This window comes from Cyanistes caeruleus, chromosome Z (assembly GCF_971803275.1).
Source record: "Cyanistes caeruleus chromosome Z, bCyaCae1.hap1.1, whole genome shotgun sequence".
NCBI classification, from domain to species: Eukaryota; Metazoa; Chordata; class Aves; order Passeriformes; family Paridae; genus Cyanistes; species Cyanistes caeruleus.
In genome coordinates this window covers 54927030-54940957 of record NC_141732.1, presented here as the reverse complement: position 1 = coordinate 54940957, position 13928 = coordinate 54927030, and the positions used below count along the sequence as shown (strand labels likewise).

The window sequence follows — 13928 nt, the reverse complement described above, 5'->3', positions numbered from 1 at the left end:
CTCTTGTGCTTTCAGGTCATATATGGCATCAATTTCAAATACTTGTACATTAGATTACTGCCAGATTTACCACAGGAAAGTGAAACAACCTCTGACAGCCATGGGGACATTTCTCAGGGAACACTTTAGTAAGGAAAACTTGTATATATGTTTGGTAGCTGACAAGCACAGCATTATACTATTAAACAATACAGTAAGAGATGCCATTGTCCTGGAGTTAATTTTTCTGGCTTTGTGTTAAATATATACAGAGACCTTCCTGTACAAATACAGAAGACAGTATGGAAAATTGTCTTATTTTAAAATGTTACTTGTCGTTGCAGAATGTTGCAAAGACCTCTAAAATGGTTTCATCAGATTGTTTATATACAGTTTTTCTAGCCCTTTCCTCAGATTAGTTTTTCTTCAGTACAAATACTTTGTGTGGTATATAGGCTAAATATCCCACTTACCTAATTTCCTACATATTAGCTGAAGGTATCATTATATATAGTGAGGGAAAGTTACCGTAGGTTTGTTACCTTTCCTGCTTATATCTGCCTAGTAAGGCAATACAATTTACACTGGAGAAAGTAATTTCATTTTGGGTATAAGGCAAGGTCTGACAAAAAATTAAGATTTACATTTAAAAGAGGTTGTTCTTCTTTCATTACACACTGTGTACATAATACTGACAATGTCATTTGCCAGTAACACTGAGTTCAGTGAGTAGAAGCGGTCTCTGAGAGAGGACACAGCTTTTGCAGGACATTTTTCCACTTGTGCCAGTGCAAGCAGGTACTGACCACTGCTGGACAGCACTGAGCAAGCACCTCTGTCCCTGCCTGTTGTCCCCACAGGTATGAGACCACATCCAGCGATGACTCCAGCTCCGAGGAGAGCTCCTCCTCAGATTCGGAGGAGGAGTGCGAGAGCCATGAGTACCCCTGCGACCCACACACAGAAGAGAAGCAGCCCACACCCCACCCTGCGGAGGTCTGTGCCGTGGGGGCAGAGAAGGACAATCCCCTCCCAGAGTGTGAGGCCGAGGAGGTGGAAATCAGAGAGAGGTAGGCTGCCCACCTTCTCCAGAGTGTGCCTTTGAGGAGGTCACTTCTGTCATGTGGCAAGCTGTGTGGGCTGTGCTTGTGGAGAAAGCATCAGCACTGCCAACTGGCCAACTGCTGCCCACTTCCCTCCTCCTCAAGTGGGTAGCCAGAGGCAGTTTCATGGCAAAATAACTGTGTGTGAGCAGGAAGAAAGTGTCAGAGGTTATCCTTTCCAGCAGCTGACTTTAAATGATTCATTTACAGCAAGACCCTGGTGGCTTCTCCAGCAGAGGTTCTCAGGTCACAACTGGCACTCACTTGGGAGCAGGCAATGCCTTGTTAATGTCCTGGTCTGTAAAACAGTCAGTAAGCAAATTAATTAATCTTCAGCCATGCACACCAGGTCAGAAGCCTGCTGGGAGTGCATCTTGATTTGCACTTCAACAGCATCTCAGCCATGGCACAGTAAGATGATGGGGTACAGCGCTGAGGACACTGTCCACCCTGAAATCATGTGCTTCATATGATATGAGACTGTATACTGTAATACACTTTCAAGGCTGCCGTCACACACGTGTTCCACAGGTCATGCTTTAGGGTACCTTTCAAATCATTGTGTAAGAGGTAGGATGTGACAGACAAGGCTGTGCTTTTTTAGCATATGGAAAACAGTAAGGTGGTGAGTTTTTACTGATTCTTCATTAGCAAAAGGAAGTATAAACTGAGACAGTGAAAGGATATCTTGCAGATAATGGGTTTGCCAGTGTGCTAATTTGGAAAATTATGTAGGTACAATAATAACTGTAAAAGAGCTAAAACAAAATTAATGTCATGTTTCACTGGAGACGTGGCTTAGCATCAAGTTATGTGTAACTGTCAGCTGTTAAATAAAAGAGATGCAGAAATTAATAATTAAGAACTTGGAGGCCCTGCAGCTGTATGTTTTGAAGAGCCCTGAGCTTGCTTTATACAGTATTGTAGGATAGCCTGTGGTTTTACAGGTGGCATAAAAAGATGGGCAGTTTCTCAAAAGAGCTCTCTAATTTATATTTACAGTAGTGATTGGGAAGAAGAGCAGCAGAACACCTTAGATAGCCATGTGTACTTCAAAAGGAGCATGTTCTTTGCAAGCTGACTGCCCTGGCGATGCCCTCTGAGGGCACATGGTCGTGTTTGGCCATGGTCCATGCAATGGTGGGGAATTTTGCTGTTCTGATGGCACTAACAGGTGGCTTGTAATCAAAGAGGGCTAAAATGCCCATCTTACACACATGAGTGTGTTAGCTTCTCTGCTTTTTGGGAGAATTTTCTGGAAAAATTGCCATTATCCTTTGTGCATGTTGTAGGCAAAAATGGTTGGCCAAATCCTGGTATGTCATGTGGCACAAGCCTTGACCTTATATTTGGCCTACCACTGAGTTTTGAAATTTGTAATGACAAGGGAGTAGAAGTGTAAAAATTAAAGAGGGCTAGAGAAGAGAGTAAATTTCCAGAGTGGGTGGGATAAGAAAGGCTAGTTCCAGTTAGTGGGAGATGGCAGGGAGGCACCTCTTGAGCTGTTTCTCACTGCTTAATTCTGTTTCCATCACAACTACTGGCATTTCTCCTTGTCAGTCAAGTAATCAAAGCACATAGCATATGTGTGCTCTGCAGTCATACAGCAATAGGTGAGAATTCCCACTAGAAGGGTTTCCAAGTCTTAGAGCACAAAAGTGATGTATTTCCCACTCTCCATCCCTATTGCTCTTCCCACACACATCTCCATTCATTCTGAAGGGAGTGTCTGTGAGAAGAGCTGACAGAGTGGCTTCTGCATGGTGGGAGCAGATGGCTTGCCTGGAAACTCTAATTTCCAGACAACTTTCAGAAAAACAGATGTTTCTGTACTGAAATGCTAAGATAAATATTGAAACATGCCATGTATTTTGCTGTCTCCCTCAGGTACGAGCTAAGTGAAAAGATGCTTTCTGCCTGTAACCTGCTGCGGAACAACATTGATGATCCCAAGGCGTTAACCAACAAAGATGTGGTAAGCAATACAGGTGAAAATTTTCTCTTGAGAGGCAATAGAAAAACTTAAGGGAGAAGTAACTTCTGGTTTTACAGGACCAGCACCACAGTGGCTAGGCAGAAGAGGACTTGACCTTTCCTGCAAGAGCCACAAAGCTCTTTCTATCAGGACACCTTCATCCAGAGAATATACTTGTGCTTTGTGTGATTCAGTGTTGTTGTCCCAAGGCACACACATAAAAACAGTAACATGAAAGTACAGTTCCAACAAACCTGTGCATTCCTGAGTTATTCCTCCTTTTGGTTTTTTTTTGTTCAGCACTGCTGTGGGCAGCTCTCAGGCTTCACATTAGGAGACTGCAGTGACTGAAGAGCCTGTTGCTTCCTATGAAAAAACCTCAGAGACTGTTCTGAAACACTAGGTGATCTGCCTTCTAAGCACAGGGCTGCTGTTTGTCTTGTTTACTGCAGTGGTGGTTTTTATCAGTGCTGCAGAGAGTAAGGAGGATTCATTGTTAATACTGCAGAAATACTCAAGTCTCAGGAAATAAAATTGTATTTGCCTTATTGGAAATGCCTCACATAGAGATTGCCTATGCTACTCCGTGGGGGCAGTCTGAAACCAAAAGAATACTGCTTAATGATATGAAATTGAATTTCCCATTTGTTACACTTGTGCAGTGATATAAAAGGCAACAATTCAGTGTCATTCTCCTCTACCACAGAACATCTGCAGCTTCTTAAAGACAATAATGTTGCTGTCTGTATGACACAGTAATACTGTCTGTGTCCAGTTCTGACATCTGTGGTCCAGGGAATGTTTTGAAAGGTTGTTTCATACAGTTGTGACATATAGTTTTTTAATTCTGTTTATCCTTCAGGACTAGTTCAGGCATTCAAACAACAAATGCTTTAGGCCCTCTTGGAGTTGAAAGTGTCACAAATGGCAAAACCAGATGAAGATCTCTGCCTTGGAAGTGTAATTTGAATTTACATTTTTCTTTCTTGTGCCTAAAGTGTTTTCCAGCACAAGCAGTGGTTTGTAGGTAGAAGCTGCAGACTAATCAGCTCTTGTCCTCTGTCTGTCTGCTAATAAAAAAGTCTTGTCCAAACAGGTTAAATGTCAGTATAGCTAAGGATCTGTGTAAGTTGTCCCAGCCTCTCCCAACACACTCAGCTCTTGTAGCTGCTGTTTACACCAGAAAGAGCTGTGGACTGCACCTTTTTGAATGTGATAGATTAACTGAATTTAAAAAGTGAGTTGTTTATTTAATAATGTGTGATACTGTGACTAAAAATAGTTTCTTAGTGGTATTTTGCACTCAGGATGGCCTGAAATAAGTAAATAAATAAAAAAAGTTCTGTTGTGTCAGTTTATGGCCACCTTTGCATTTTAACTCTCTGTGTTCACAGAATACATACATCATATTCTAGTACTACTGATGTAAAATATTCTGTTGAAGTGCTTATGAAATACAGATACATAGGTAGCACTGGTGTGTGTAGATTATTTTCTCTTTGCCAAACACAGAGCACCTCTAAAGCTACTGGTGTGTTCTCCCTAGAGACTAGATAAACTTTCTGAGTGTCTTCTCTGGAAAATTGCCTTTAAATTTACTGGCCACCTTGCAGAGAAGGGTTTATGAGAAAGATGTGGGTCCTTCCAGGTTAGAGAAAGTGTCTCAAAGTCAGAGCTAGTGGTGTCTGTGGAAACCTTGGCTCACGGTGAGATCAGCTCTACCTACCTTGTCACAACAGACAAGTCACCTGGCCTGAGAGGCTCCTGCTCCCCCACTCTCAGTCCATACCCATGGGAAAGTTTATCCTGAATGTGTAGCCTGCATCTTCTCATTGCAACTCAAATCTCTTATTACTACAGCCAGCCAGCCTTCAGGTGAAGAACAGGTTCTTCCTTATTTTCCTTTTTTTCTGCAACAAATGTTACACAGTTTGCCCAGCGGTTCTTTTCAGCAGAGCATCTCCAGTCCTCCTTGTCTGTCCAGTGGGTCAGATTTCTTTGATGTCTGTTCATCCTTGCTGCTTATCTCTGAAAGTGTTTCAACTAAATATTTTGTGTTCTTCTGTGATCAGAGCAGACAAAATAGTCCAAGTATTGTCTTCACAGTACTAGGCAGAAAGAAGGGACTTCACCACCTGGCATGCAAGCTGTAAATCTGTTTGTTCACCCTAAAACAGTATTTACCTTTTACATTACAATGTGATATGAGTTTGTAATCATCTATAATGGTCAGGTTGTCGTCTTCAGAACTGCTGTCCAGCCAATTCTCATATAGCTTGTGCATTTGAAAATTTGTGCCTCAGAACTGGGCTTAAATGACTTAGCATGCTGTTGTTTAAAGTCCAGTGAAAAGGTCTTAGTTTATCAGTGATTTATAAACTGTTTATAAATGATTTATAATAGTGAAGTATTTCATGGAAATCATTACGCAAGGCTTTTCTTCTGGTCACCAGTATTTGATAATTGTTAATTCTGGGAGTATTCTCACCCTAAAATTCCGTGCCCTCAGAGGTGGAAGTCAGGTGTTTTAAAGCAGGCTTTAGTCAGAGGGTAAGCTTCAGTCTGTACATCTTGTTTGTGATGTGAATACTTTCTTCTCACATTGGACTAAAAAAGACTTGACCTGGATTGCTGACTTATGAGATGGAAAACCTTTTAAATAGACTGTCCAATTTTTCTGTCTTGGTTTTGGCAGAGGTTTTGTTTAAATACCATCCAGCATGAGTGGTTTCGTGTCTCAAGTCAGAAGTCAGCTGTCCCTGAAATGGTTGGCGACTACATAACTGCTTTTGAAGAGATTTCTCCTGCTGTCCTCAGACATATCATCAACATGGCAGATGGAAATGGAAACACAGCTCTGCATTACAGTGTCTCACATTCTAACTTTGAAATTGTGAAGCTTCTTCTGGATGCAAGTAAGTTTGCTTTATTTTCTTTTTAAATCATTCTTGGTTTTGCAATTCTCATGGGTGAAATTCATGATGGACTAGAGGCCAAGTTTGGTCTTCTTCCAGCAGGTGTTTTAACTATTAACAGTTACATGGTGGCTGACTTAGGTAGTCTAGAATCTTTGTTTCTAGTACTAGCTTTGGAGGTGATGCTTCTTGAAGAAGTTAAAAAACCACGTAAGTAAATTATATACAGAGTTGAGATAGATAGTTAGATTCCTGACTGTTGGACTGTAGTCCCAAGTTCAGCAGTGCCAGTCTCCAGCAGTTTTCTCTGGAGGCAGCACAGCTGCTGCTCAGCACTTTGTAGGGTGGTGATGGGGAAAGATGCATTGAGGTATAAATACCATCTTAAACACACAAACTAGGCTAGCTTTGTCTAGAGCGGGGCAGAAGTTTTTTCTGGCCATCACATTGACTCATCTAGGTTACTTCCCTGAGAAACTGCAGCAATATGCCATTCTGTCACAAAGGACATTTTCCTGTCCATAAGCAATCTGATGCTGTTTCACGTGATTGCTTTTGTTGCTTCCTTTTCTTGATCCTCTTGCAACACATGTGCAGAAAGGGTAGTGGCAAAGGGGAGACTCTGGAGGATATGCTCCCCACATTCAGTGTGCCAGATGGCATCCAGCAGAAGGTATCACACCTTGAAATTGGTCCCAAGCTGGATGTTTAATATGTTTAATCCTAGTTTTGCTCTCTGAGTAAAGTTTGTTTCTCTAAACTAGTTTAAAAAGCCTGTCACAGCTGGTTGTGAAAGCTTAACTAGGCCAATGACATGTCTGGAGCGTAAGCCAAGCAATATTCATAAATCCACGAGGGTAGCATCAGATAAACAAGGATATGAATGATAAAAATCTCAGCTTTGATAACCTAGCACATGCGTCACACATGCAGAGACGTCCTCAAGAGGAAAGTGAGCACTTTGAAATCTCTGATCCTTTTGAAGGCAGTCTGTGTTTGGGAAGAGTGAGTCACAGCAGGGGAATGCAGGGAATGTCAGGAGCGTGAACGGGCCAGGCTGGCTCTGCAGCACAGTGTGGTGGGAGGGAGCTGCCCCTCTGCTTCCCTAGGTGTCTCAGAATAGCAGGAACATGCTCATCTCTTGCTGGAAGTCAGGTCTCCAGTAGGTTATGGCAGCTAGTGTATGCCTATAAGCACGAGGAGCGTTACCTGTAAAGTGTAACAATCATTACTAGTTCCAGCGAGTTCTCTCTGCAGGAGATGACTGCTTATGCCGGAGCTTGGGAAATGTTTGCAAATAAGTAGATTCCATCAGGTTTCAACAATCTTCCTCTGAACTGTGTCTGAATGGTCACTGTGGTCAGTTTTGCAGTGTGGTTATATCACAGGCAGATTCTTAGGCCAAGAACTCTGTCTGTGCTTGGTGAGAAGAGTGGACAAGATGAGATGAACAAATCCTCCACAGCATGAAGCAGAGTCACCAAGAGGCCAAAAGGAGAACAGCTTCCCTCATTAGCCGTAGAGAAAAGGAGTTAAATGTGACCTCAGAAAACACACTGCTGAAATAGTCTTGTCAGAGTAGGAGCACACCACTTCTAAAAGTTATTCATCACTCAGGTTGTAATGCATGTAGCAGTGTGTTGTGTTCTCTGGCTTCAGTGGCTTCATAGAAATGATCTCTGAAAGTGGTATTGGTCTACTGGTTATAAGATATCATCACTGATGTCCATTTAACATGAAAAAAATTGCAGTATATGCAGTTGAATTACATCTGAAATGTTCTTTTGACTGAAAAAATAAAGATCGTTTGGCCATAAGTCTGAAGAATTTCCTAAAACATTTTTGCTTGTTAAGATATCTGTGGTGCAATTTAACCTCTAGTCTACAGATAGTGTCTATGTGAATCTGAGTCTCTACTATCCAATACGATGAGCACACTGAAGAGCCTGCTGCCCAGTAAACCAATAACCAATTCAGCACTGCTGAATTTCTGCAGGATTTTAGGAACAAAGACTGACTGGAGGCAAGGTTTGAAGAAAAAGGAGAACACTTGTCAGTTGCTGGCACTGACCAAAGGACTTGCCTGTAGTTGTTCCCAGAGCAATTTTGTTTGTCATCAAATACACTGTAGAACTGGCAGCAGTCTTTAATTTAAAGGGGTATTTTTTGGCAGCTCCAAAACATATTGAAGTCCACTTGCAGAGTTTTAAAGTAACACTAATTGCAGGAAAATGCTTGTGCTGAAGAGAAATATCTTTTTCCATTGATCATGTTGCTGGACCACTTCTATTCTGCAGTATGGATGCCCTTGGAAGAAGAGCTTAAGGACTCTCCTGATAGTGTTTCTGAATATCATGCTAAATTTCAGACCACTTGCTTTTACAAAAGGAAAAAAATAATGCATAAATAATGTCCTAAATGATAACATATACAATATCTTTGTGCTCTCTCGTGTCTTAACACTTAGTACAAAAGAATTCTTTTTTTCTCTGGCTCAAGAGCTCCTCTGTTAATTTTTTTCTTCTCTGCTTTTCCTTGAATTGCATCCCTTGTGAGAGCAGTTGCTACTTTTTTCTTTTTCTAGGCTGCTCTACTGACAGTTTATTCAGTTGATTAGCACAATTACTGCTTTTTTGGGTTCTTGCTTTCTGAAGAAATTATGTCATCCCTCTGCAGATGTCTGTAATGTAAATCATCAGAACAAGGCTGGTTATACCCCCATCATGCTTGCTGCGCTTGCAGCTGTGGAAGCAGAGAAGGACATGAGGATAGTAGAGGAACTGTTCAGCTGTGGGGACGTGAATGCTAAAGCCAGCCAGGTCAGTCAAATGGTTCATGAGGCACAGTTCTCACTACTGTACTCCTGTGCCTTTTTATTGTTCCTTCCATGCTCCCATCCCTGCTCTTATTGGTTCAAATGTTGCTGTCATTTGCTTTCATCATCTGTGGGGTTTTTATGTATGCTTTTGATTGCTATATACAAAATGGAACTGTGGAAGAATAGATGAGCCTCAGGTCCAGATCTCTTCTAGAAATGAAGGTTGATCATTGTGTGAAAGAATTATCACAGAATTTTGGGCACCATTTACACATTCTTCAGCATTCAGCTCCTTTGAAAAAACTACAGATGTCTGAAAATAGATTGGATATCTTCCATTAATTCACATAAATAGTTATGTGAATGTGGGATATATAATCCACAGAAGGTATTTAAATAATGGCAATCAAAGCATTGAGAGTGCTGTTTAAAATAACAATTTTTCTTTTCCCCTGCAGAAAAAACACAGAGTTAAAAAAAAAAAAAAAGCGTTTATGCTTTGTCACTGATTGTCTCGGTAGTTATTTGGGCTTTCCTTTTCTCTCCCTGCAGGCTGGTCAGACTGCACTGATGCTAGCTGTGAGTCATGGCCGGATAGACATGGTTAAAGCTTTATTGGCCTGTGGTGCAGATGTCAATATCCAGGATGATGAGGGCTCTACAGCGCTGATGTGCGCTAGTGAGCATGGACACGTGGAGATTGTTAAGCTTCTGCTGGCTCAGCCTGGGTGTAACAGCACCCTGGAGGACAATGTGAGTTGCCTTTCAGTGCTTCTGAAATCTGCTTCGTGAATGTCTGACTCAGAGTGCCAGAGTACCAGCCACATGAATCTTCTGCTTAATTAGTAGCAAATGCTGTGATTATTTGGCTAGTATTTTTACTTTTCTAAAAGACTACCTGGTAGCAATTTCTGTGGTTAACCGTAGGTGTTTAGTGGCCAGAACACAAAAAAAATATTTGTTAGCTCATGTAAAATATCTTTCCCTCTCACTTTCCTTCCTCCTTTCAAAGTCCTTTTCAGTTAGGACTTTAGCTGGTGACACTGTGTTGCTTTTCTGTGCCTGTGGCGATCATCAGCCCTACAATTCTCTTGAAAGCATGTTCACACTATTCTAACACCATGACTTTTGAGACTATAGGCTCAGTCTTATGTGTGAAGCTACATTGTCTTGACAATAAATGGATACAGACTGTGACTGCAGTGCCAAGTGAGACACCTGTGTATTTCTTTTTTGCAGGGACCATTGCAGACTATGCTGTCAGCAACAATTCGATCTATAGATATCTCAAGCTTGAAGACATTGACTTAGCTTTTTCTTGCCACTGCTTTGTTCTTGTTAACAACATTTCTTGCATACTTTCCCTTTCTTCATACTGCTTTACCACTGAACACTGAAATGCAGCCTGGGTTTGGGATTTGGGAAGGTGGTGGGTGGTTGTTTGTTGAAGCTGTTGCAGTGAGGCAAGGACATCATTTCTCTACATTTACCCACGTGCTGCAGGGGACAACTCAGTTTCTCATAGTGCTAACGATGTGGAAAATCTGTCCAGAGAGGAAAATGTAAGAGGACCTCAGTCTAACAAAAACTTTGAGGAGCAATCTAGATTATTGCTGCTTGGATGCTGTTAGCACTATCAGATATGAAATCAATAATTACAGTCTTTAAGGGGACATGATACTTAATTATTCCTGTGGCCACTTCAATAGTTTCCCGAGCACTGTTTGACTGCTGCTTATTTACAGATTTGTCTGTGCTGTGGGATTGAGATTTTTAGCATTCTCCTAGCTATTCTGAGTGTCACAATGATGCTTTTCCAGTCTGCATGATCAGTCATAAGCTGAGCATGATCTTGCTAATGTGTGTCGCAGTGATTCAGCACCTCTCTTTAAGAACTTGTGTTGACTGGAGAGTGTTAGCTGTGCATTTATCATGCCTTATTGCATTGGAGTAGACAGCTCTTTCTAGCTCCCTGTCCAGGACAATTAGATTTATGTGTAATTGCTCTCTTTAGTCCCATAAGAAGACTTTCCTTGTGGATGCTGTACAATGTGTCCCATGCTGGAAAAAGGGCTTACCACTTAAAAACTGGTGCCAACCGTTCCAATACCAGTGCTACAGCAGGGGCTGGAATGTGTGCTCCATCCCTGTGAGACATTTCAAATCCTGGCATTTACTGTAGAGACTTCTGTGTGCAAGAGCCAAAAGCCAGGCAATGAACCAAGTACCAAGTTCACATCATAGGTTGCCTGACATCTGTGTCTTCCTGGACCAAACATGGTCCAAAGGAAAAACAGCAGATCAGTAAAATACTCTCAGCTAAAGCACTTTTTGCTTCTAGAACCCTCAATAGCTGTGGTTTCTGAAAGCATTGGTATCTTATGAAAAACAGAGGTGGCAGTATATGACTAGGAAAGTCCATTTGTTTGTGTTTAGACTTCCATCAAGGAGCGGGTGGAATTATGAATGCAATTTCTCTTAGTGTTGATGGGAGCTATACCACAACAATTATAATTTAAACACAGCAATTATCATTATACTTGACTAGCATTTTCCCCTCCCTTATCATCTCTTCTACTTGTTACTGACATTGTAGTTTCTCTGAGATAGCTCAATCTTCTGGTCTTACACAGCACTACATGTAACATTACTGTGATAATAGTGTGCTCATTCTTCCACAGCAATAATCGAGACTCCTTGTTTAGAGAAATTATGGGGCTTTGACAATTGGACTACCTCATAAAACAGCAGTGCAAGGCTTAAAACAAAAGAAATTAAACAAGACTCTAAATTAACCTGTCTGTATGAGCAGTATGGCCTCCACTTAATACCTTCGCCTCTCTGTGGGCTGATGGGGCTTTTGAGAGAGCTGTTAAAGCATACAAGCGCTAATTTTCTTGTTTCTTCCTTTCTTGTCTCAGGATGGCAGCACAGCACTTTCAATTGCCCTGGAAGCTGGACATAAGGACATAGCGGTTCTCCTCTATGCCCACGTCAACTTTTCCAAAACCCAGTCACCGGTTAGTACACAATCTCTTGCAAGGTTATGTTTTAACTTGATGTTGTTGAGCATAATGGTGAAATGTAAACAAAAAATTTACTCTCTGGCAGCTGTATAGCAGTACAGCACATGAAATTATGAGTTCATTCTCAAGACAATTTCTTGCTGTTAAGTGGAATGTACTTTCTAAAGTACATGTTGACTGCACAAGGTTGAAGCCTGGCTGAGGGACAGTTCCTGCTTCTCATGCTAATTACCAAGGGGTACAGATAGCTCACTAGCAAGGTTCACAGATCCTGACTAGTGTGCAGAGGTGGTATTGTATCATTTTAATGGTAATTGTTGACATGGAAACTGAAACATAGCTAGTTCTAGGTGTTGGCAGCTATCCACCTCTCCTCTAGCCCTGACTCACTCTCCTGATAAACTGCTGCTAAACACCTCACTGTCTAAACAGTATGCACTTACAGTTTGTAGGCTCTATGATAGCTGGCACTTTCCTTCCTAAAATTAAAAAAAAAAAAAAAAAGAAATTATCTGTACAATTAAAGGTAAGGAATTGAACAGAGTAACTCTTGACTGTTGTGTTTTCTATCAGCTGGCTGGAATAATTTCTCTTTGATTAACTTTTCTTTCTTCTTTTTTAGGGCACTCCTAGGCTTAGCAGAAGGACATCTCCTGGTCCCACCCACAGAGCCACATTTGAGTAGTAGCGTATAAATATCTGTAAAAAATCTCTATGCCATCTTTAAGCTGCTAAATGTCACTGTTTTACTGAGACAGATACTGAATGTAATTGTCTTGTGCCTGAACTCACCAGCGAAGTCAAAGCAGAGATCTAGTTTTAAGGGTAGAAAACTGTAAACTTGAAGCAAGCATATTAGTTAAGTAGTGCTCTGTGGAGAACCTTAGCCAGAACTGTTCTTTTGCTCACATACTCATCTTTCTGTACACTGGCATAAATCCTGTTTTTCTTCGTTGTAGATTATCCTTCTTTATGTTATGTGCTGACTAAGAGTTCTAAAGCTATCCATGCAGGGGTGTCCCAGTGGCTTATTTTTAGTGATTATAAAACATATATACTGTGCATAGACTTCGTCACAGTAAACTTTTCATAAATTTCATTCCAACATGATTTTCATGTTTTAATTACTTGGAAATTTGGAAATTGCAGTTGCTTACGTAGTCAGCTCCGTGGATCTTGAGCTGGTGGGTGAGTGGGTAGGTATTGGGGATAGAGCCTCTTGTCAGGTCTGAAGTTCACTAAATAAGTTGTTGCTAATTGGGGATAATGTATAACTTTTTATATAAAAGATACTAGTATCTATAAAATTAACTCACACAGTATTTTCAACATTTTATATTCCTTAATAATTAAAACCTACATGAAGAATTACATGTCCTGTTACCATATTTTTATTAACTGTTTCAGTCTATAAGCTCCATACATGTTTATTGGAGAATAAAATTAGAGGTACCAGCTGTATATTCCCCTTGAGTGGAACTGAGTGTAGTTCTTGGTGCGTATTTATGGAATGCTATTACCTTGTCACATTCACTTTAGTCAAGTGTATTGAAATGTTTGAAGTGCCTTAGACTCTTGCCATATTTTCAGAATAAAATTTCACTATGCTGTTTTACTCCTCTCTTGTTTTACTTGTGATTTGTCATCATCCAAAAATGCTGTACTTTACAGCTGCCGCAGGAAAACAAGATAAATTGGTAAATCAAGGCAGGGAGGACTGGACAGTGCCCATATGAGGTTCTTCCTGCTGACTGGAAGAACTTAGCCTAAGATGATCGGCCTTTGATTGTCTTGCACAGGCTGCACCCTTTGCTGTTTGGTTAAGAAGTGATCTCTCTCAGCTGTGTGAAGCATCCTGGGGAGGTTTTGAAGGGCTGTGTTCAAGCAGTTTACTTGAGCTGAAAAGTAGTTAGCTGAAGTAAAAGCCTTTGAGCTTTATCGTAAAAACAGTCCTGGCAACTTGGTGAAGGGAGTGCATTTTGGATGGCATGGAAGCAAGTCCTAAGCTACTGCCTGTGTATCCTTGTCAGTTCTGAGCTACCTGATGAGACAAATACACCTCCATGCCTTCCTTCAAGCGATCTGAACAGTCCTGTTACTCTCTGTCCTTTG

The 13928-nt window shown here is 41.1% G+C and overlaps 1 protein-coding gene across 1 annotated transcript in view; it reads left to right on the top strand.

Annotated features, from left to right (window-relative positions):
- The window catches only part of KANK1 (KN motif and ankyrin repeat domains 1), a 27300-nt gene extending 13869 nt beyond the window's left edge, over positions 1-13431 (top strand). Inside the window, 7 exon segments of the mRNA XM_086866768.1 lie at positions 840-1049; positions 2970-3057; positions 5753-5972; positions 8649-8791; positions 9343-9543; positions 11712-11810; positions 12439-13431. Of these exon segments, the coding sequence (XP_086722894.1) occupies positions 840-1049; positions 2970-3057; positions 5753-5972; positions 8649-8791; positions 9343-9543; positions 11712-11810; positions 12439-12501 (1024 nt within the window). The 3' untranslated portion in view covers positions 12502-13431.
- The last annotated feature ends 497 nt before the right edge of the window (positions 13432-13928 follow it).